The sequence below is a fragment of the Macrobrachium nipponense genome, chromosome 45 (genome assembly GCF_015104395.2).
Source record: "Macrobrachium nipponense isolate FS-2020 chromosome 45, ASM1510439v2, whole genome shotgun sequence".
Classification (NCBI taxonomy): domain Eukaryota; kingdom Metazoa; phylum Arthropoda; class Malacostraca; order Decapoda; family Palaemonidae; genus Macrobrachium; species Macrobrachium nipponense.
The window spans coordinates 5851395-5877381 of NC_061105.1; the positions used below are offsets into that span (position 1 = coordinate 5851395).

The 25987-nt window shown below is 35.7% G+C and overlaps 1 protein-coding gene across 8 annotated transcripts in view; it reads right to left on the reverse strand.

The window, feature by feature from the left end:
- Nucleotides 1-25987, reverse strand: part of LOC135214315 (mitochondrial uncoupling protein 4-like) — a 64605-nt gene that overhangs the window by 14227 nt on the left and 24391 nt on the right. For 3 of the 8 annotated variants that reach the window (XM_064248482.1, XM_064248489.1, XM_064248488.1), the window contains exons 2-9: nt 11131-11152; nt 7905-8014; nt 7262-7335; nt 6609-6703; nt 6160-6252; nt 4768-4890; nt 2171-2368; nt 280-372 (exon numbers count right to left, since the gene is read on the reverse strand). In XM_064248482.1, coding sequence (XP_064104552.1) covers nt 280-372; nt 2171-2368; nt 4768-4890; nt 6160-6252; nt 6609-6703; nt 7262-7335; nt 7905-8014; nt 11131-11144 — 800 coding nt within the window. In that variant the 5' untranslated portion in view covers nt 11145-11152. Of the gene's footprint in view, nt 1-279; nt 373-822; nt 916-2170; nt 2369-4767; nt 4891-6159; nt 6253-6608; nt 6704-7261; nt 7336-7904; nt 8015-11130; nt 11153-13973; nt 14165-21175; nt 21660-25987 lie in introns of those variants that run through there. The other 5 variants (XM_064248483.1, XM_064248484.1, XM_064248486.1 and 2 more) reach the window with 5 other exon arrangements.

Consider the following 25987-nt stretch of genomic DNA (forward strand, 5'->3'; position numbering starts at 1 on the left):
ACTGGGTATTAAGAGATGGAAAGCTGAGTTTGTCATACAAAACTATATGAGAATATACACTTCTGATGTACAAAAGCACATATTCTCTCTTTCCACTCTTATTCTGCAGGATCAACAAAACTTTCTGTCAAGTCTCAATGCGAGCCAGCATGCAGAAAACCAGTCAGATTTTGATTAACTCACAGTGCCTAAACCATACTCCTTCACCTGTAATAGAAATAAACTAAATGCTCCCGAACAACTTGAATAAATTTATGGTAACACCCACTCATGACTTACCTGCATTGGCTATCAGTAGGCTGATTCATAACTCTGGCTTTGACTACGTCAGCAGGCGTGCCCAAGCAAGTCGACACCAATCCAGAAAATACACTGCAATACGAATAATACAGATACTGATACTTCCTGTTTTCCTTGCTTAATCTACGTACACTACCGATCACCGATGAGACTCCAACACAAGCTGCAACATGCAGCTTTTCAATGCCAACATGATTTAAATATGAATTTAACAAACAGATGTCACTGTCTCTCTTTCTCTCTCACTTCACGCATACAAAGTTGCACGTAATGTTGGAGATCCATCCTGTTACATTCCTTCACCTAGGAACAAGCTCAATTGGAAACCATGGGAAAAGCTGGTATCTACAACACGAATAAAATGCTCTGTCTACAAGGTATGAGTCAATGTTGGGAGAAGAGAAGAATAGACCAGCTTTTCCACAAGCCAATGAGTAGGCTAACATCTAAACACAAAACCCTGCTGCAGCCCAGCAAGATAATGCTGACCATCTTAAGCCAAGGTGGACAAGTCAAACCCACCTGGCCCGGTTGTCTGTCGGCTGGTTCATTACCCTGGTCTTGACAACATCACAAGGCGTGCCCAGGGTCGCTCCAATCAGGCCTGAGCACGCGCTGCAAGAGTAACATGTTTCCACGTTCCAAATTCACAACCCAATTAGTTTTAGCATAAACAAATGAACTTCATGTCAGAGCAAAGAGATCAAACCTGCTAAATCACATTCATTCTCTATCAGATATTACACCTACAAATAAAAAATACAAAAATCTTAGCAGTCAAATTAAAAATCATACTAATGGTACCTGTCTTTGAAAACCAGTGTACTAAAAATTCAAAAGTATTCTCAAAACTTAGGTTAGAACTGGAAATGAAATTTAATAGTTAGGAAAAATATCAATATGTATCTGTTTAACTCTGAAAGATGGACATTACTTCACACTCATGCAAGAAGCTGAACAAAATAACTTTATGACCAAAATATTCTGCATCCAGTAAATCATATAAAACTAAACATGTCTGGCATCGAAAACTATTTTGTACTCCTAAACTAGTGACAAACTTCAATGCCTCCTTTTACTCCTAACTATATAAACAGTGGCAAAACTTGAGATAATCAATATTAGAATTTAAAAGTACAAAATGACACAAACATATGTATAATATTTTAATGGCATGTCAGATGCTCAACCATATAGAAATGAAATGATTGTTATGTAAAATTACAGCAAAGTTGATCTATCAGCAAGCTGTTGCATGACACAGCTTTATTATTAGACTTGATGCATTTTTACTTATGACCTTCATACATGCAACTAGTGTTTCCAGTTAAGTCTAGAAATTAAGTTCAGCTAATGGGCTCCTTTTTGATAAGGAAGAAACTATAATTAAATTTTTGGACCAAGGGTATGTTTTGATTTTATGAAAAGTACAGCTCAGCTTAAAAACAGCTGATATTTAACATTTGTGAAATACTAATTTGGGCAAATGTGTGCAAAGTTAGGCTGGCGATGAGCTACATCAGAATACTTTTAGCCCATTTTTTAATTTTGGCACCTTCCTCAGAATCAAGGAGATTCAAGGCTTTACTTAGCTTTCTATGAAATTAAAATGTAACCTCTAAAAACATCAATAATAATGTTGTTCAAGTTGCCAAATAATATCAATGTTGCTTAAGTTGCCAAATAATATCAAGTGTCAAGATGCTTTATGTAAAAAATTAGTGATCCTCCTCAACTGCTGCCTTAAGAAATCTTTTTATGATTGAAAAACATATTCCAACAATTGTAGAAGCATGTAGTAATACTAAATTTTCCTGTGACAGAAAGTAATCTGAAAGATAAGCCAACGAGATCTTGTGTGTAACATTACCTGCACAATGCATGTGTCCAATATGTATCCGGAAATTTCCAACTGTTAACAAAAAATCGTTTCACTGAGTCGTAAGTAGTCAGGTCCCCTAAGTTTACAAGTGCTGAGCGATAGACATTTGGCATACATCCTTTCCACAAACCTCGTAGTCCACCAGCACCATAGATTCTAAAAAAGGCCTCACTAGCAGAATGGATTCTGAAATGCAAGAGTAGATCTTCTCATTATTTTTTCAGATGGCACAGTATCCTGGTTAGTGAATAAATAGTCTTACAAATGCAACAGACAGTTACAAGAATCATAAAAAATCAATACCATTTCACTGTTAATTCATAAAAATTGCTTTGCAAAGTGCCCCCCATTGAAGGCACTGAAGATTCAGTGTAGTGTCCTTCTTTAAGCAAACCCTGCACTTCTTTCTTCCTGTTATTTATCAGGCATTTCCTTTTGTTCCAATCTAGCTCTCCACTTCTTTCACTTTACTTTACCTTTCTCTACCTTTCACATTTCATTCAAGAACAAACAATTTAGATAGAACCATTGAAAATCAAGAAGAAAAAATTATTATACAGTACATGTCAAATAAAATATAGTACTATCTTTACATTTACTTTTGTTCTATGGTACTTTAACACTAATTATGGGTAATGAACTACCTATTTAGGTTTGATGCCAAACATTTGGCATGTTCCATGTGAACAGACATTAAAAAAATAGTTGTTTGAGATACTTCAATCTTAGTCTTAAATCACATACTTACAAAATTCTTAAACATATTCTATTTAAGGGGGCTGGCCGGCTAATGCCATTTTTTAAGGACAGGACTTTGATATTCATACCACTTAATTAGGTGACTTGGGACATCTCCAAACCGCATATGATTTTCGCCTCTGACCTTTGGTTTTGTGACACCAGGACGATTTATCCCGAAAATAACCATTTTTCAAATTCTATCTCCTCCCTTGATATTTAATATTAAGACCTGGAATTACTACCATATATAGACCTGATGTAGACCTCCAATCGAATGAGGAGTTTTTTTTCTAAAAGTCATTTTTTGCTAGATATGAATTTTTCATTATGATAAAAAAATAAACCCTATAAATTAGGAAAACAAAATTTATAAAAAAAAGAAGAAACAAAATTGGAAAAAAGGGCTTCATTTGATTCTTCTATAATGTCTTTCTGAGTTATATACCAAATTCCAATGTTATAGCTTTAAAACTTATTGAGAAGATAGATTTTGAAGATCAATAACTATAGTTTTGAGATTCGGGCGTTCAAAGTTTTTCTTCGTATTCTTATAACGACAATGTTAATAAATAATGATTATTATGAATGTATATTTCTTTTTTGTGTATCAATAAACCAAAACTATTTTATTTATCATCATTTAATCATAAATGATGATCCCTTTCCTCATATATCGTAGCTTGGGGCAACTCTCTCTCTCTCTTTCACTAACTCGGCTTATTACAGCGAATTTTCTTCTTCTGTATGTTAGCTACATGTTTTCCTAGTATTTTCCGTTTTGGCATGATGAAATTCTTGCCGAAACAAAAATAAACAAACGTAAATGCAAGAGGATGTCAAGAGGTGAAATTCGAAGTTGTACTCTCTTTTTACAAAGACAATGTTAATAAATCATGATTATTATGAATTTCATATTCCTTTTTGGGTATTAATAAACCAAAACTATGTTATTTATAATAAATTAAGATCCCTTTGCTCAAAGATCGTAGCCTGGGGGAAAGTGTGACGTGTGCTTCAGGCAAGACGGGGGCGTTTACTTACTACGCAACCCTCCCTCTCTCTTCACTAACTATGCTAATATCGCATATATTATGATATTCTGTAATCATATTAGAGCGAATTTTCTTCGTCTTTATGTTAGCAAGATGTTTTCCTTGTCTTTTCCTAATTGGCATGATGAAATTCTTGCCGAAACATAGAGAAACATATGAAAAAACAAATGAATGTCAGAGGTGAAACTCGAACGTGTAGACTTCTTGAAGTCTGTGCTCGCACTGAATCATGCTTCAACTTGATATTCCCCTCTGCGACCCACGGAATCTCTACAGATGCCATTTCTCACAATTTCTTTGCCAATAATTATCAAAATTTACGATAACAGAAGAAATATTGCATTTTCTTGTACAGATGAATGTTTTAGGCTTATTGAGTTATGTTTACTAATTACCCTGTAACTACGAAAGTAAGAGGAATTTTGACGAAATATTTCGTATACGTATTCTCAATTGCCATATGAAGCTCCATGAATTTTTTCATGACTGCATTTTTCGCCCTATACCCCCATATATAAGGGTTCCGGCCGGCCCCCTTAATAGTTTCCCCTGCAATACTCAAAGATTCTCTATACCACTGTAAATTACACATCTGTGAAATAATACCTGGCAACACATAAAAAAATAGCAAAATACACATCAAGTCATAATCAACTTACTGTGGCTTCTACAAACTTACCAGTAAAGCAAAGTAGACAAAAATGAAAGCTTGTGCATGATTTAACAGATGCATTAACCAAAAATTACGAAAACAGGTCAAGTGAAATATATGTATATCATATTTCACCATACCTAGGAGGTTTTCCTTCCAATCGCCGTCGTCCCTCCATCTGCATCTGGACCTTTACTAAGTCTGCAGGAGATGCTAGGAACTGGGCAATACCACCGACAACAATTCCTCCCATAATTGCTTGCCTTATGGGAAGAAATATGGAAAAATCATATTAAATATCAAGCAACAAAAATCCATAATGTACTGTATAGTTACTACCTTCTGAAGTACTTTAGGGTACTGTACAATAACTCCATATATCTTTTTGCCGTTATCAGTACTAGTATCTGCAAATGACTGACTGACAAAATCTGGCATTGCAATGAGTCCACAGTCAACAAAAACTTTAAATGTGGAAATGAAAAAATATATATTGTAAGGTACTAATGTAAATGGATTACATAGAGAAACAATCAGCGAATTTAAGAAATTATATAAAAAAAACACAAACCTCAATGTATGTATGATGTGAAACAAAATATCTAGCATAATTATATTGAGTCAATAATAATAATAATAATAATAATAATAATAATAATAATAATAATAATATAATAGTTCCTTTTATACAAGAGATAAACATGTTAAATCAGATATAAAAAAAGTCACAGAAATAATGCTGAAAAGAGTAATAACAATTATAATACGTAACACACAACACAATAAGGATAATACAAAATATTTATAAACATCACTGAATGCTGTTCTAAAAAAAACAATTCTAACTGCATGAAGACCTACATAGAAATTACTTCATCTACCCATGAATGAATGTATGAGTCAAATATTTATATGAGAAATGTATTTAAAAAAAAAAAAAGGGAAACTGAAAAAGAATGAATTGAAATTGAATATCTATGAGGTGCTCCACTCCAATCGGTAAAAGCTATGGAAATTTTACAAATGAAAGCAACCAAAGGACACATTAAATGATTGTGTCTATTATAAATGGCGTCACGACAAGGGACACATGAAGTGAACACAAAAACAAAATGACTGAGTGTGGAGTCAAGATCAGACAAGGGCACTTCGCTGGGCCCTTCGGTACTGTGAGAGAGTCCCACAAGAGAAATTAAGAATATATTGAATCAAAAGAACCAATATGTACTTAGATAATTGAGTGACAAAATCATCTAATGAGCATTATGAGATTAGGGACAAAATTATCTAATGAGCATTATGAGATTAGGTTAAGCAATGAAAATACAACACTATGAACTGTGCTTAGAAGAACTTGACATCCACAAGAGAATCGAGAACAAGTGAAAGGACTCATACATGAATTACCAAATCAAAAACATAATTAGTGATTGATTATGATATGAAAAACAGATTATCAGGCCCAGCACTAGGACTCATAGTATCCATGGCTGCAAAAGAAGAAGCATCTCAACAATTGAGATGTTGCGTACCAGACTGGCCTCGTACCATCGGGTCGTGTCGTGAAGAGGTGATCTCGCGCTTTTTCATACAAGACCATTCGAGTTCCCGAGTATATCAAATGTCTGTAAAACAGGAGGAGTGTTTCTTAATAGTCAGCAAAACTGCCAATTGCTTGTTAGTTTCCATGCAAATAATTATGGACAAAAGACTAAACTGGTCAATGCTTTTAACTGAGAACGAATATTCACTTTTTACTACTAAATAATGTTGTCTTTACCCTTATTTGAAAGTACATTTTATCACTATTAGCTTACTCTTCTGCTTGAACATGTCACGTTACAAGGATGAAATTATATGCAGTCACGTTAAAATTACTATTACAAAGAAACTATACTTTTCCAGTTAATCAATTAATGAACGGTAATTACTAGTTTATATAAAAAGAAAAATCATAGAGAGAGAGAGAACACTGCCTTACCTATATACAGCTGGAGTTATTCCCTGCCACAATTTCAAGAACCCTTCTTCTTGTATTATCCCCACCCCAGTTCCAGCCAGTCCTCTGTAGGGTCTCTGTTCATAACGAAAATTTTACATCAAAATCAAAAAGATCATGGAACATATAATCTAAATGAAAAATTACTTTTGTGCAACTGTCTGTACTCTTTTCAAAAGGGTTAACATCCAACAATTTTGGTTATGTTGTACTTCCTTTAAAACAAAGAAGCCACACTGGAGAAAAACGTGACTAAAATCTACTACGTCCACTAAATGTCAAGGTGATATTCATGTTTCCAAAAGCATTTTAAAAGCTTCTTTGATAGTATATACTTCCTTTATTATTTGTATACTACACTTTATACAAGAAATGATAAAATAAAATAAGTATTTCTACAGACTAATATATATATATATATATATTATATATATATATATATATATATATATATATATATATATATATATATATATATATAGGAAATGATAAAATACAAAATACGTAATCAGTCCTACAGAGAGCATTAAATGCTAATTTTCTGACTTGGTGGTTTTCTCAGACATACTTCCCTTAACTACAAAGCATGCAGTGTTGAAAAAATAAAAGATAGGCTGAGAGAATGCTTTACTTACCATAGTATTTCCATTTAAGCCCTTCTCGCCTTGGATCTGCAATCTGGTCTTAGCCAAGTCCAGTGGATATGTTACTGCAAAAGTAACAGGGTCATTAAAACATGAAAAAATGAAACAGGCCTCTATAATAGTACCTGGATTATTTTACTTCGCACCTATTGTAATGCAAAATGATTGTTAATTTAAAAACATAACAAATACTGTATTAGAAATAAGAGCTAACTCATAATAAACATGACATCTTGTCTCTTAAAACTATGGTATGTAACCCTTTTTTTTTTCAGGAATAATAGTATTGCACTAGCACCCAATATCTGTTTAAAGGGCAGCGATGTTCCTCCTAGCGCCCCTCTAGCCTCATACTGCATTAGTATACCTTTTGTTGTTTACTGTCCATCCCTCCCTTTTTTCTCTCTACTTGGCTATCATATTTCTTTGATGTAACCTTTCTCCACTTTCGTCTCTCAATTACAAAAAAAGTTACAAAGTGCAACAGGAAGTAATCTCAGTAAAAAAAATAATAAAATAATAATAATAATAATAATAATAATAATAATAATAATAATAATAATAATAATAATAATAATAATAATAATAATAATAATAATAACATTGCACAGCAAAAGTACAAAGAAAACTTTACCCATCTCGGCCGTTGTCGCTGCGCAACATGATAAGATGTACTTGAACCATACTGCATCTGCAAAGTGCTGCTTAGGGGGCGGGAGTACCCCCCTCTGAGCAACTACCATCCTGAAAGAAGGGAAAATGAGATAGTTTTAACAGTACATACTGATTATTCAGACAATGCTCATTACATTCATATATTAGATTGCCATAGTTTTCAAAGATTAAATAAGAAATTCTCAAACATTTCATAGTCAATGAACTGCAAGTTTCTAAGCCCAAAAAAGGAATAAACACATTAGTCATTAGTTATACCTTGAAATTCTATACTATATAAAAGTATAGAAATGAAGAGATACGAGAACCATGTTTATGTGTGTGTGTGTGTCTATATCTATATATATATATTATATATATATATATATATATATATAATATAGATATATATAATATATTATAAATTATATATATATATATATATATTTATATATATATATATATATTATAGGTATATATATATATATATTATATATCATATATATTATATATATATATATATATATATATATATCTATATTATAATATATATATATATATATAATATATATAGTATATTTATATATACACACACACATAAGGGCCAGAGCTGGAGCTCAAAGAAGATATATCCCGAAGGAAGTACTAGTAGGGAAAGGCAGCCTCATCTTTCAACAGTTTATTTCAATGTCGACGTTTCGTAACGAATTCCAAGTCGCATCTTCAAGGCTAAAAATATATATAAATTTACGAACATTAATAATTAATTTAATTTAATTTATATTAAAAATGTCATGGCAACAGCTCTCAATAAAGTAAAAAGTTAAAAGCTAAAATTCAATAGCACCTCCAAAGTCAGACATATTAAAAGTACAGGACTTCACTAAAATTTCAGAAACACCTACCTATACAAAAGAAAGAGTAAGACTGACACAATATGTATAGGTAAAAATACAGTGAGGCAAACCAACTGCCCAAACTACGCTATGAATATAGCCTAGTAATATCATAGCTTAGTTTGGGCAGTTGGTGCTATTGAATTTTAACTTTTAACTTTAACATTTTACTTTATTGAGAGCTGTTGCCATGACATTTTTAATATAAATTAAATTAAATTAAATTAATTATTAATGTTCGTAAATTCATATATATTTTTAGCCTTGAAAATGCGACTTGGAATTTGTCACGAAACGTCGGCATTGAAATAAACTGTTTAAAGATGAGGATGCCTTTCCCTACTACTTCCTTCGGGATATATATATATCTATATATATATATTTATATATATATATTATATATATAATTTATATATATATATATATATATATATATATATGATATAGATTATGATATATATTAATATATATATACTTATTATATATATATATATATATATGTATATATATATATATATATATCATATATAGAGATATATATATATATATATATATATATATATATATATATATATATATATATATATATATACATACGTACATACACACACACACACACACACACACACACCACACACATATATATATATATATATATATAATATATATATATATATATATAAATAATATTGAAAAATTGAATTTAAATCCCTATTCACAAAGTATTGTTTTCTTGCTTAATAAACAAGAGTAGATCAGAGAAAGAACGGAATGCTGATAAGGATTATCAGCCTGCTTTTTTCTATGAGATTCCTACAAAGGTGGGTTAGCGTGGTATCTGATAAGGCACCGTAGGGGGTTAGTGTGGTATACGATAAGGCACCTTGTTATCACCCTCATATTTGCCCAGAAATTCTTAACATTGTCTACCGTACGAAGCTATTGAAACCCCTTCAGGGACTCCAATTTAAAACGTACTCAATTATAAACCAAACGTACAGAAATGACAATCTTCCTCCGGGGTAAGTACTATCCTTCCGGGGTAAGTACTATCCTTCCGGGGTAAGTACTATCCTTCCGGGGTAAGTACTATCCTTCCGGGGTAAGTACTATCCGCCACGTTATGTCAATACCGTAAGTTAATGCCAATCGATGTAGGTCTACTTAAAGGCAATGGTTCTTTAAAACTGTCGACACGAGGTCATTGGTATTTAATATAATCTAAAAAAAAAAATAAAAAGCCACCTCGAGGTTAATGTTATTTATCAAAGTTCAACTGAAGATCATCTGCGCTTCCTTCACAAAGTACATTGTACAGGCTAAATACTATTTTATGTGGTAAAAAAAAAATAATGAAAAGATACTTCATTCTTTTAACAAATCTACCAAATCACAAAAATATCTCTCCCATTTCTTTAGCAAAGGAAGGTTTATTGTTATTTGATCAGTATACTTACTGTACATGGCATCCACTGTAGCAAACCCTACTACCCAACCAAGTGGGGTATATTATCTCAATTTATATCAAACTCCTTGATGGGTTTGAATTCATTACAGCATACCTATAACCCTCTTTAAAAATACCACTCTATCAAACCTCTCCAAATCATTACATAATTTAATCTAATCAGATGACCCCCTTGAAGGTGGGTACTTGTCACAGCAGACGTCTCTATTTCTATTTCTGATGGGAGATATATTAATTTCTCTATAGATATTTAATGTTATGCTGTTTATTAATTACATTACGTACAGTTTATGAACATTAATGTACATTTGCTTTGTATTATTCTATAGAAGAATTATATTTATGTTTCCATGTATATTTCCCATTGCACATACTGTGAGACTACTATTTCATTATGCATCGTGGCAACATTGTAATTAGATGTTGTCAACACTGCCTTTATTTCCCGCCATATGCATAGTCAGTCACTGTCCAATGGTCATTGTAGGGACATGCGCGGACCTGCTTCCCGCTGCTGTCGTCTTGATGTCTGTTTATCTTCATTCACACAATTTCTTATTCTAAAAAAAAAAAATAAATAAATAAGAATAACACGAAAGTGTGATCAATGTAAAAATATTGGCGTCTGAATTACAATACACTTTCTTGCAAAACAATGGCATTTAAACACGGCATTACTTATTAACTCATTATATTTTCTCTACAGAATCCCATTTCATATTTTCTTGAAACCTGAATTTAAAAAATAAAATAAATAAATAAATAAGTTGACACAGTAAAGTCTTGTTCTTCTTCAAACAACATTTTGTTTATTTTTCTTAAACATACAAATATACACTTACCGATTACTATTCATCCTTGCAGCTTGAAAAAACAAAATAATAGAAACATTCAGATAAGGTCACATGACACTGGATGTAGTACCTCAGAAGTTCATATAATAATAATAATAATAAAATAATAATAATAATAATAATAATAATAATAATAATAATAATAATAATAAATATCAAAGCAGTAAGTTAAAATAAAATAAAAATAATGAAGACGGCAGTAATTATGGCACTCATTACTTCACTATTATCTAAAATTACTCATTATGGAAATCTATAAAGGATATTATGGGGTAGGAGCAAATAGGGATGATAAGTATGGCTAAACATACAACAACTATTTACAAGTCTTGATCATCATCACCATTCATCATCATAATAAGCTTCCTAAAAATCATTATCTTTCGTATTACCATCAACATTCAACTCCCGAATTCTACATTAACATGAGGATAAAAAGATTTAACACATTTAACATATAGGCCTAATAAGGCGATACTGCTTGAGCAAGCCTTGACAGTTTCTTCACCCACGTTCGATGACGAGGATGGGGGAGAGGGGGATGGATGGCGGGCCGTGGAGGGTGATATGGGAAGAAGGAAGGGGGAAGGGGAGCGGAGGTTACGGAGAGCGAACTGGGGTTACATAACGGAGACTAGCCCCGCCGGATGGTAACAGCTACAACTGCTGTGCTGCGCTGCGCTGCATGTCCGGTACAGCAAAGTGATGTAATGTGATGCGTTTTTATATTTGGGAAATACTTACGTAATGAATGATACGTGGTTTGTATACCGAAATAGATACCGATAATCGTCTTTATCGAAAAATGCCCGGAATTAATGTAGTTCTTTCGCAAAATCTATTAGCAAAATATTTTTTTAAGGTGTTTATAAATGCTGAGTCCAACTACAAATAACCTGCCAGGTTATATATATAGCGAAATAAATGTCACAGGTCCATGCTCTTTCATGGGAAAGAAATGTTGAATGCTCTACATATATAAATAGGACTTGCAAATATATACTTTATGCTTCGCATACGTAAACCGATTCGTAATAAAAATAAAATATATATATAATATAAGAAAGTCTATGCAAAATAAAAAAAAAATAAAAAAAAAAAACGTATTCCCTGCACTGCAAATTCAAAAATATACATACGATGCATCGAGCTTCTGTACGCATTGGCTGCATTTACTTTGTGGTGGACTTTGTCCGGCATAAAGTAAATGTATAAAGTTGGTAAAATACTTAGCTAAACTCTACAGTACTTCTTCCACCACACAGTAGCTAAGGCACCCAACACCCTGACTTTGTTTTAAGCAGCCGTTAAAGATACCACCATCATCCGCTGTTGGTGCAACTCAAAAGGTTATAAGCAGCCTGAGCCTAGTATAGTACTATTGGTAAGGCTTCCGTAACTACTGCCACTCGACGGCTTCAACTGGCGTTGTGGTTTCTTCTCTTTGTTGGGATGCTGTTCCCAGTTCTGGATGCTTCTTTTCTTACGGATGCCAACAGCATCAAAGCATCTTTGCACCAGATTATGATCGATAGCACCATAACCTACGAATCTGCGGGTTTCATCGACGTGCCTGGGAAACCGACCGTTAGGAAAACGAACGTTACAGATGTTGTTCATAGTCTCATGCATGACGTCACATGAAAAAGTATTGTCCGTTTCTTCATCTGTTTAGCTGTTACTTCCGTCTGTATTTGACTAACCTTTCCCTTGGTTATTATACATTTTCTCACATGGAGATTCTACTGTTGTGAAAGTATTCGTCTTGTTCCTAATGCACGGTTACATTTCTTGGTCCCGTACTTTGAGCATAAATTCATTACGTATGGAGGTTAAGTAAATTCAAATATACGGTAAGAATTGTCCCAGGAGCCAAAAACCTATCAATAACATTGATGATATATATGCTTTCGTCACCGAGGAATATTGTATTGTGATTTCTATCGAGTTTCCTAGTGAATATCGCAAGTTTTTATTGGTAATAATAGGGCAAGGACATACAAGAGAATTGCAAAAAGCAATAATTTGAAATTCTGCGTAACTATTCCTTTCTCCTACTGTGATTTTCCCCACTGTTTCCCTTCTCAGATTTTATTCTTAATTGTAAAGTCTACCAAAAGGACAAACAATAAAGGAGAAAGGACGCCCCCCCTTTAGAACGCCTCTATCTACTGCAAAATTACTTCAAAAGACCGCACACTGACATTAACTTCGCATCCCTTAAATTCATGGATATTTTTTTGTTTTTATTTTGCGTATGTAAGGGTAATGCTATATACAATGACACATGGCATTCCAAAATGCCTTCTCGCACTCGACAATCAACGGGGAGAGCAAATAAAATTGCTGGCGACGTAAATATTTAAGTTCATTTTGACTTTCCACGATATTTATGATTTTATGTTATTTAGCTCGCAGGAAGCCACTTCATTCTGGCTTTTATTCCGACAATTTCTAAAGGGAACAGGTGGCCAAAATTTAACTCCGGAATTAAATTAAGATGATTGCGTCAATTTGATCAACCAATTACCCAAGGTGGGCGATATTGGCGACACTGAATACAAACAGGGATCAAGGTTACACCACTTTTCACAACTAATGGCAGAAAAATTATTTAATTTCTAGTATTCTATATATTCCTCGGACATAATTCAAAGGCACGGTTCAACTCAAAGTCTTCCTCAGTTACCGGAAACCAGAAAGAGAGAGAGAGAGAGAGAGAGAGAGAGAGAGAGAGAGAGAGAGAGAGAGAGAGAGAGAGAGAGAGCAGCATCCCTGACTAAGCTATACGACAACAAATGAAACGCGAATGAATCTACGCTTCATCTTACCTTTCATAAACAGCCCAAAACTCTTCAAAGTGAAATATATTCGCGACAGAGTCGCCAGCGAATACTGTATCGAAGTCTCTTATTCCAAGACAGGAGGAGACAGAAGTCAATCACAATGCGCAACTCGAAGTATCTTGACAGCAGAAATACCTGCTACCGCGCACCAACACCACCACTGGTTCCACTAGTACTAATTCACTGCTTATAATCAGCACAGCAGACAACACACACAAGCACACCATGGGGTGCCCACTTAGAGAGAGAGAGAGAGAGAGAGAGAGAGAGATAACAATGAGTGACCTTGCCGGGTATATATCTGTCAGTTAGGCGTCCATGGACATCTTTGCTTATCTAAGCGACAATGCCAACTCCTCTAAAAATATATATAAGATTATTATATAGACGTCAGGTGGTCGCCGATAGAGGTTTCGTGTTTATCCTTATCTACATCTCTCTCTCTCTCTCTCTCTCTCTCTCTCTCTCTCTCTCTCTCTCTCTCTCTCCCTTTTTCCTATCTCTGTATTCAGTTGCGTCAAAGGTTGATAACCTATCTACAGCGTTCGAATCAGATATTGTTCAGGGCACTGACGAAGCGTGAAATAAAAAAAATCCCTTCTTTACTCTTTACTCGACACAGAATATATTAAATTACCTTGGAATCAATCAAAAATGTAGTTTAAACAAAAATTCCCACTGAATAAGAGGAAAAAAAAAGAAAAAAAGGCCAATAGCATCTGCAATGAATCAGTAAAAAAAATAAATAAAAATAAGTCCAAAAGCATCTCTCAAGAATCAGTGTAAAAAATAATAACTAAAATCATCTACTAAGAATCATTATTAAAAAAAAATTTAAAAGAAAGTCCAAAAGCATCTCCCAAGAATCAGTGTAAAAAAAAAAAAAAAAAGAAAGTCCAAAAGCATCTCCCAAGAATCAAGTGTAATAAAAAAGAAAAAAAAGTCCAAAGGCATCTCCTAAGAATCGGTGTAATAAAAATGAAAAAAAAAAAGTCCAAAGGCTTCTCCCAAGAATTGGTGAAAAAAAAAGAAGTCCAAAAGCATCTCCCAAAAATGGTGTAAAAAAAAAAAAATCGTGATTCCACGATAAAAACAGCAGCAGCCTCCTCTGCCGAATTTATTGATATCGAAGAATATCTGACGTAACCGTAACCTTGAAAAAAAAACAAGTCTCGACAACTATCGTAAACAGTGACAGGTATTCGCGGCCCCCCGGCGCTTGTAGCTGCATTGGGGGTAGACTAAGTAAAGAGCTGTTGTTTGACGCTCCTCTGTCCAGAGTCCAACCAAGGTGGTCCCAAGCCTAGATACAAGAGGAGAGCTGAACACAATAGGACAGAATATAGAATTAAGTCCAAGTCCTGGGACCTATAAGGTCATTCAGGGCTGAAAGGTTCGAGAGGTGTTACAGGAGGGAGAGACGGATGGAAGTAAACGAATACGAACGGAGGTATACAGTAAAGGGAAAGAAAAAGTGGTTGCAGCTAGAGGCCGAAGGGACGTTGCAAAGACCCTCAAGTAATGTCTACAGTACACCACGTGAGGGGAATTGAAGGCTGGGTTAACGGCTCTGTCTTATTCTTATGAAACACCAGTATGTAATGAAACTTACGACAAACCTTGGCAGTTTGGTGAAAGCGGTAATGGGGACATGATGGCGTCGGCAATCGAGGAAGAAAGAACACAATGACTTCTAATTGAGTGAGAGAGAGAGAGGGAGAGAGAGTCTTTTTTCCTGGGAGAGGAGAAGAGAGAGAGAGAGAGAGAGAGAGAGAGAGAGAGAGAGAGAATAATAACTAACCCGTCAGCGGGATTTTAATCAAATGCAACTAACTGGTCCTGTCTGCAACCCTTAACTCTGCAAGGACCGCTCAAATTATGAATGTGTTATAAATGAAAAAATAAATACCGCACACAAGTTATCAACAGATTACCTCCTTCATTTCAATGCCGCTCATAATAATGCACAACTCAAACCAAAGACAGAGATCCAAACGTTTCTCACAAATTGGAACGGTGACACCAACGCTCCGAAATGTGTGTGACCATTTTATAAGTTTTGTGTGTGTGTGTGTGTGTGTGTGACAACTGTTTTTTTAGAGTATTTCGAAAAAAAAAAAAAAAAAAAAAAGTTTTCTCCGTATCAATAAAGAGGCTTGGCAAACAGAAATAAACTAAAATGGTTTGCTTACAAGTATATTTCATAAATTTTTCGGAGAAAGGTCCACAGTAATGAGCCGCTATTGAGTGTTGTTGTTGTTGCTGTTGTTGTTGTTGTTTTTTTTACTGGGGTAGTCAACAGCACTTCAAATGACCCCCTAAAAGAATGACAATTTCACTCTACGTTGTATTTTACCAGAACGTTTTAGCAGTAAACGCTGTAAGTAAATCAATGCAACTGAGATAAACGTCACACGGGGAGACCTGTATGCCACACTAAAAAAAAATAAAAAATAAAAAAAATCAGGACAAAGACAATGTCCCACATTCCCCTGCATATTGTCAAGGAAAACAGTATATATCCTACACTGGCCCCTGATAAAACTGACGTAGATAAGTCTTCCATTATGGCTTCTTCGAGGATGCCAGAGAAAACCGCATTACACATAACACTTGAAAGTGGAGTTATGAATTGCTTTTTTCGTCAAATGAAAGTGAAAACAGTACTCCACGTAGCCTCCTTGCAACACGGGAGGGAAAACTGCAATCAATTCTGCATCATGCAGAGCATCCAAAACATAAACCTGCCACAATTATACCTTTTCACCCGCTATTAAAAAAATACCGCGAAGAAAACATTATTCAAAGCTGTATAAACTGGCAATGAAAACTGTATTTCATATTTAATTAAAAAAAAAATACCGCGAAGAAAACATTATTCAAAGCTGTAAAAACTGGCAATGAAAACTGTATTTCATATTCAATAAACAAATACCATGAGGAAAACTATTCTAATCGGTATAGACTGGCAATGAAAACTGCAATCCATATTTAATAAACAAATATCAAGAAGAAAACAGTGTTCAAATCAGGAAAAACTGCAATCCATATTTAATAAACAAATATCAAGAAGAAAACAGTGTTCAAATCAGTAAAAACTGGCAATGAAAACTGTATTATTTAAAAAACAAACACCACAAAGAAAACAGTATTCAAAGCTGTATAAACTGGCAATGAAAACTATATTTCATATTCAATATTGAGATTACTGTATTTAAAATCACCACATTGCTAAAACCGTTGCAAGTGCCAACAGACCGCCTCTAATATCCGAACCGTCTCTTCTTCTGACTGACTGACTGACTGACTGAGCGGCCTCCATCACCCTGGCGTTACAAAGACAAAAAAAAGGTCTCTCCCCTTCTCCACTGACCTTTAATAAACGGTATTCTTAAGGGTAAGGCACCTTCTGGAGTTATTGATTTACTTGGTCCCTCTCCTCCCACCCCATCAAGTCTTTAAGTCTTTACCCAGTTACCAGAAACCACACAGAGAGAGAGAGAGAGAGAGAGAGAGAGAGAGAGAGAGAGAGAGAGAGAGAGAGAGAGAGAGAGCACGAAGCACTTTATGAATAAGTATATACAGGAAAACCCACAGGGCCAACTGGAAGCAATGTTTATTTAAGTCCAGGAAGCGAAGAAGTGAATAGAGAGAGAGAGAGAGAGAGAGAGAGAGAGAGAGAGAGAGAGAGAGAGAGAGAGAGAGAGAGAGAGCATTCCAACAAATCATGAGTCAATGAGCACAAAACAAAAAAAATCAATCAAATCCTTCAGAAGATAGGATTCGTCACCATGAATTGCATATTAGGAGCTCCAGGAGGATACTGGCGCAGTAAGGATGAAGGATATCTGGCTGGGACAATCATATTGCTTGCTTTTGTTAATCTGCCAGTTCAGTATTTATTTATTTATCCTTCTGTTGTTTTCTTCTATTGTTGGTGTTTTGCTTACTTTTTTATGGGTTCCTATTTTTTTTTAAAGTTGCATACATTTTTAAAAAATGAAGAAGATGAAGTACGAATAAAAAAATGTATAAACAAAATGCATAAAAACGAGAGAGAGAGAGAGAGAGAGAGAGAGAGAGAGAGAGAGAGAGAGAGAATATGAGCGTTTAATCAAGGCAACACATATTTAATCAGTATAAAAGTCCCATTGGTTTTTCTCGAGTATTTAAGAGGGTCTCTCTCTCTCTCTCTCTCTCTCTCCTTCTCCGGCTCTCTCATCTCCTCTCTCTCCTCTCATCTCTCTCCCTCCTCTCCTCTTCTCCTCTCCGCCCGTCTCCGTCTCTCTCTCTCTCTCTCTCTCTCTCTCAATATATCATTACTTGAAGGTGGTTAAACCACAAAACCATTTCACAAAAAACAAGGTAAACAAAAACAAAAAAATACGAGCACACAGAAATATGAAGGTCAGAATGACGTGCAAAAACTCTAAAGATTTTCACTTATTTATGTACTTTTATATTTATATGCTGTTCTTTTGCCACGCAAACATAATGTTGCATCATAACGTTTAGTTAGAGCGAACTGCATACAAATTTTAACTTATTTGTGCACTTTGATTTATATGTTGCTCTTGTGTCAAGTAAATATGTTGAATTATAATACGTTTAACCTACAAATGCGCACTTACCCCCATAACGCAAACCTACTCCATAGGCAGAGCAATTAGTCAATACACTCCAAAAATATCAGTTCTTGCATCATCATTATCAGCCTGAACGAAGTGACAATCAAACGAAAATAATTTAAAAAATAATATATATAAAAAAATAAAGCAGACGAAATTCAATGTGAAACGCGGGTCGTGGAATCCGCAGAGTTTCTCCAAAGGCTGGCATGACTGAGCGAGAGGAAGCTGGCTGAAACCGGTATACGGCGGTGGAGACAGCGAGTCGTCGTGGTGGTCGGGGTCACCCTCGGCCACCTCGTCCTCCTGCCGATGTCACACACAGATTCTCACAGATTCTCATAATCTCCTCGGTAACGACGTCGTAATACGGCCAGGGGAGCTCTCTCTGTCTTCCCTTCGCCTTCTCTTTCACGAATCTCCACCCATCTCCAGCCTGCCGTTATGTAGTTGGTGAATTCTTTTTAATAATCGAACTTGACATGGTCTGGAACTTTATAATATATATATCCCACTATTCAAATTAATATACAGCGACGGTAAGGGGCTAGAGGACTTCGCAGAGTAATTAAGCGCATACGTACTACATAAGTGACGGTCTGGACTTGACGATCTTAGCTCACGGCTGGAATCCAGAGGGCTTAGTAAGAGCTTCTGATTCAGAGTTATTGATTGCGTGTGTGGAAATCATTATTCGCCGGTTGTTTGGTTATCTGTTATTGCCTTCGATCTGTCCTGTGCATATATATTTTTTTCTTCACATTCTACATGTGCTGCATTTGCAAATGATTGGTCTTCTATAACAACAACAACAACACAGCAACAATAACAATAACAACAATAATAATAATAATAATAATATAATAAAAATATTTTATTATTGTTTTTCCTATTCTACGTATGCTGGAATTGAAAATTAATGGCCTTCATAAAATAATAATAATAATAATATAATAATAATAATAATAATAATAATAATAATATAATAATAATAATAATAATTTTATTATTATTACTCATTATTATTATTATTATTATTATTATTATTATTATTATTATTATTATTATTATTATTATTATTATTATTATTATTACTGTTGTTGTTCTTGTTGGTGTTGTCAATTATCGTCTAACATGATCAAAGAGTTAATTTGTTTTCTCATAATAAATAAATAACCATTGAAGTAAATGAATGAATATATATATATATATTATTATATATATATATATATATATATATATATCTATATATGTATATATATATATATATATATATATATATATAGTATATATATATATATGTATATATATATATATAATATATATATATATATAAATATATATATATATATATATATATATATATGGTATAATATAATATATATATAGTATATATATGTATATATATATATACTATATATATATATATATACACATAGATAGATTAGAGAGAGAGAGAGAGATGAGAGAGAGAGAGCGAGAGAGAGAGAGAGAGAGAGAGAGAGAATGACGAATATATTCTCAGCTGCGCAATCGCACACGCTTTCAACAAGCGCAAAAAAAAAAAATTCTTTTGATAGAAACAAGGCCATGCAAGTGAATTACCTCTAATGGCGCCGACCAAATCAAGTAACGTCTCTGAACGGATAACAATTACGTGCTGTAAGCGAGCCCAAATTTACAGCGAACTACCTTTTATTGTTACATCGAAGAAACGAAGGACTAGTGAGATGAAAGTGACCCTCATTCGCATAATATATATAGATGAGAGAGAGAGAGAGAGAGAGAGAGAGAGAGAGAGAGAGAGAGAGAGAGAGAGCAGAAAGTCGTAGAATGAAGCCACTGTATGAGAGAGAGAGAGAGAGAGAGAGAGAGAGAGAGAGAGAGAGAGAGAGAGAGAAGCAGCCCAGAAAACTGGTACAATTCATGGAATGATGTAACTGCATATGAGAGAGAGAGAGAGAGAGAGAGAGAGGAGAAGAGAGAAGAAGAGAGAGAGAGAGAGAGAGAAGCAGGCCAAGAAAATCATGAATGAAGCCCACTGTAGAGAGCGAGAGAGAGAGAGAGAGAGAGAGAGAGAGAGAGAGATTGTTGATTGCGTCATAGTTTAGAACCTGCAAGTCATCGGCTTTTTTCATCAACACAGTCGAACGGAAACACGAACAAACATCACCGCCATCAAAATACAATGGCAAAAACGAAGGCAATTATTTGAGAGAGAGAGAGAGAGAGAGAGAGAGAGAGAGAGAGAGAGAGAGAGAGAGAGAGAGAGACGCTCGATTCTTCTTGAATGAATGAGAGCGGGTTTAACGCCAACATACATTAACTAACCAATAAATAATGATGACAAGTGATGTTGGACGCGTTAAAAAAATACGTAGTACTATGTATGTATGAATGAATGTGTGCTAGCAAGCAAGCAAGCGCACACACACACGCACACAAGCAAGAAGCAAAATATTATCGAAAGAGAAAAAAATACTACTAAATTACCTGGCTTTACCAGTATAATAAGCATTTTTCACATTAAAATATATTCTCAACAGAACCACTACTCACTTGGGCGTGAAAAATTATCAAGCGTTAAAAACTGCGTTCCCTCCGCGAGACCGAATTTAAGAGGGCCTGTATTTCTCAATATCCACAGACTCGGCACCTAAAGTCCTCATGTATCTACACACAAAAGCGTCCGAAGGCCGATGACTGCAACAGTTTATCCTCGCTGCAAAAACCATCGTGTTTTTCGATGCAGAAAAAAAAAAGATCTCCTCTCTAATGCCGAGGTGGGTTGCACGAGCCTCGGTAGCACACCACTGGCTAAAGCACACACTTCCCACTTCTAGACCTATAATATAACGTTATGGCGGGGAAATAACAGCCTGTTTTCAGCACATCAGTCTAAGACAAATCACAAACCGGGCGTTTATGGACACGGCCGATACCCTCGATACTCCCGTCAGTATATGAAGTTAAAACAAGGGCTGGTTTTTTCCCACCAGGAGCCAACACCGCGCTCTCAACAGCCACACCAGAACGATGAAGTGACGGAGTCTGGTCTGGGGGACAACGTAGCTCTCCTACTCCCCCCCCCCCCCCACCCCACCCATAAGAAAGTATCCCCCATATCTCAATCCGGTCTCTCTCTCTCTCTCTCTCTCTCTACACAACTCCCCCTCCCCAACCCCCTTTCCGCCTACACATCTCGCACAGACATTATTTTCGAGACATATCGTACTAACAATGCAAAACATTGCAAGCAAGTCTTAGTACCCACCCACTAATTAGAGCCCAATCATACTAAGAATGCAAAATATAGCAACCATGTCTTACAGTATCCATCCACTAATATGTCCAATTCTAAACAATAACATAAACCTTACTCCACATGGTACTACGTATGCTAAACAGAAATTCACATTATGATGCATAGGCCTAGTATATCGTCATTACGCCCGAGTTTTTTTTTTAGAAGTGGCTGCAACAAATTCAGGTTGACTGTGCTTTCAAATAAGGGAACATTTAAAAAAAAAAAAATTGGACTTGGGAGATGGAGGAATACGCATGTCCAGTCCTTCATCAAATGTTTCGTCGAGTATGAAGACGGAGAATTGATTTTATTAGCATTTTCTCATCGGAGTCTATATCACAGAGACGCATATTTTCTCGGGTCTTGAAGAAGCTACGCTACTTGATATGTATTAAATACTTCGAGGCAATTTCCTGAAATAGAGGCAAAATGAACCCCGTGAGGGAGGGGGGCGTGATATGACCATTAACGAGAAAAGCCCACCCAACAACGCCCACCAAAGCAAGTCGACTTCGCCACATTCGAACGAACACATTTTGAGGAAGTTCCCCATGCAGCCATCGGTCTAAAGCCTCTGCAATTTCATCCAGCAGGATGACGTCATGCGAGCATACGGATTTAAGGCATCGAATCTACTGCTACGTGTTAATCTCGCTTTCCCTAATCGACGAAATCTGCGCAAAGGGATAATAAGGGAGCCTAGGAATGTGTCTAAGCGCGCAACTCGGGCAGGTGGAAAATTCCCTCCTCTGCGTGCGTAGTTGCTGATGTCATTGATCAGGTGCCGGCCCCCAGACACACCTCTGCCTCGGCCAATCGACGCGCGCTATCCACCCTCGGCCGGCCAATCACAGCCCGGCCACGGGCTCCTTCCCGCCCAATGGCCGGAGAAGCGCAGGATTTAAAAAAAAAAAAGGACGCTTTTTGCAGACGTTGATAAAAGGAGGAAAATGCGACGCATCCATTCGTTATAAACGATTAGAAACATTGACAATAATCTCCAAAGGTCAACTGGAGACTGACATTCGTCGTGACATAACAGCAAATCGCGGAAAACTAACAAAACCGCGCGCCAGGGCAAACCACACAAACACTTGCCATCGGAGGTTGGCCCAAAATAGATCTGGCAAGCGGCCAGGACACACTATGATAGTTCGGGGAGGAGTGTGCATCCACCACCCTCGGTATCTCATGCTTATCGAAAGAAGCCGGCGTTATCCACTGCAAGGTGGGGTGGTTTTTATCATACGATATCGATTTAGTCCTCAAAGGAACTAAAATTCTAGACGTGTCCTGCAAGACATTGCTAGCCCAATGGCGCGCATATTAAACTCCAGTATGCAAATTGACTAAATCTGCTCTATCACACACTATTAGACTCTCTCTGGCATAAGGAACCGTTTCGTTGGAATGAAATAACATGAACGGCATTCAATTGATTCCTGTGTACACACACACACACACAGTATATATATATATATATATATATATATATATATATATATATATAATATATATATATAATCTTGTTCCATAGAGCCATCGTATAAGCGGCCAATGGGTTACATAAAGCTATAGAGCTATAATTCTGATTTGATCAGGCAGAAACCGGCAAAATTTAGCGCACAGGTCCTATTCAAAAGGCCATTGACGACAGAAGCTACAACTGTCCACTCAGACTAACGTCACAGAACACCTGCTCGTATCATTTACGTCCGTCGAGAAACAGTACTACAACTAAGAGGAGAAAAAAAAAGTGAAGTCTAAAAGCAGAGAGAGAAAAAGGAAAGACCATCACGATGCGCATTTGCAATTCAAATGAACCACGCTAAGCAACAAGGACATTCTGAAACCAAGTAGGGGAGAGAGGATGACTGCTGTGCGGACTTTTTTTTTTTTTTTTTTTTTTTTTTATGTTAGTCTTGCTGATTAGCTCGCCTTATAATTGTGGAATGGAGAACTGTAACCCACTCTAACTTGATGTTATATGCCTCAGCACTATTGTAATAACATTTCGATAAAGGTAGGTTAAGGACTTAATTATCAGCTGGGTATGAACATATCAAATGGTGTACGTCAAGTCATATGGCCTACTTTAACTTACCTGTTAAATTGACCTATTTTGCTCAAAACTTCATCGCTAATATGACTCGCTTTCAAAAATCTGAAATATTTGCGGGTTAATCAAAATAAAAAAAAATAATCACGGTGATATAAATCTTCGTGACAATTTGCTTCGAATTCATAAAAATATTTTCTTAAATTACGTAAAACTCTTTTGCCTTCACGCAAGATCTTTGTGGCATTTTTACTGCCATTAAGTACTACCCCACGCCAAGTTCGTAGGGAATATGTCATACCACTGCCTTTGGCCAGCTTTTGGGTGGGTGAATGCCCAAGAAGCTATGGGAACCTCGTCTCCAAGGGATGAGACTAAGCGACTAACCAGAGAGAAGCTAGCAACACAGCTCAAGATTCTAGCGAAAGCGGAATTAGATATTGCAAAAGGTTCCCACGTGCTGACGTCTACTCCGGCAGAAGGTACGATTTGGGGAAAGGAGGTCACTTCGTACCCAATATCCCCACAACCACAGAGAGAGAGATACGTTCCTAGGGTAAATATGATTAAAGATGGAAATCCAACAGGGTCTAGAGAGAGATCTGCCCTTGAACTGAAGTGGAAGAGTTCCTTCGTAATCTTTCTTATGTTAATTATGTTGTTTTTTTTTTAATCGGTTCCGGGTAGTGGAGATCTGGAAATTTGTCTCCTGCAATAATGATCACACAAAACACACACGCACTTATCAACTGGACAAACGAATTATTCTACTGATGAGCAAGACAAACAACTATGCAAACTAATTATGCAATCAAGCTTTTTTTTTTATCACATCCGCATCGTGGAACTTCTATATTTTCTCTTTCAATACATTATATATACATATATGTTTATGTACGCTTTGCTAAAAGATATAACTCTCTAACTGCATAGCGCAACGTGTACGCCTAAATCTTTCTCTTCTTTAAAAATACCTAAGTTCAACTAGACGATATACAAATCTCTTTTCTCTCTCTCTCTTGTATTTAAATCAGGAAGTTGCTTTCTGGCATCACAATTTATTGGGCTCGAGGCCTATGACCAATTGTGGTATCAATAAATGAACATTCTAAGGTCAGCTTCCATCAATATATAAATGTCAACGTGTTGCATTTATTTATATCAGTTGCAGTTACAGCTGAAAAAAAAAGTAAGCAAGCAAGCAAGGGCGCGCATGCACGTACTACCCATGCACGAGCACTCATATATATATATATAGATATATATATATATATATATATATATATATATATATATATATATATGCTTAAAATTTACAGTAGATGTACGTGACTTCATTATATAATCGAAAAATCGAATACCACAGGAAAATGACAGGCAGAGGGTCAGTACCAAGCGCTTTCGCCTGTTTATTTAGGCATCGCCGCGCCTAATAGGCGAAAGCGCTTGGTACTGATCCTCTGCCTGTCATTTTCCTGTGGTATTCGAACTCCCGCCCAGAATTTCCCATTAGATCAATTCCATGATCAAAATATTCACGGCTCCATACACGCACAATGCTCTTGAAACCATGGATGTGATAACCGAGTTCTTTACTTTACTGTCGCGTTCAAAATTAAAATGTGCGTAGGCAGATATATTGATAGAGTGCATTAGCTCAATTAAAGCCTATTATAACCGACAATAAAAAAAAAAGGGGGGGGGAGGGGGAAAGCTACAATCACTTTCCATTAGCATATCGAATTTGACTGAAGTCACAAATTCATTTAATTCAACTGAAATAAAATGTTTACATTTTCCTCTCCAGGCAAAATATTTATGATGTCAACATACTTTATCCACCTCTACTTTTAAGTGGAATAATTTAGTTTGGGATTCTGCTCTCGAAACACTGCAAGAATACGTTGCTTACAGCTTACCATAACTTCAAATGGAACATAGAAATTAGGCCAAAGGCCAAGAGCTAGGACCTATGAGGTCATGCAGCGCCGAAAGGGAAACTGGC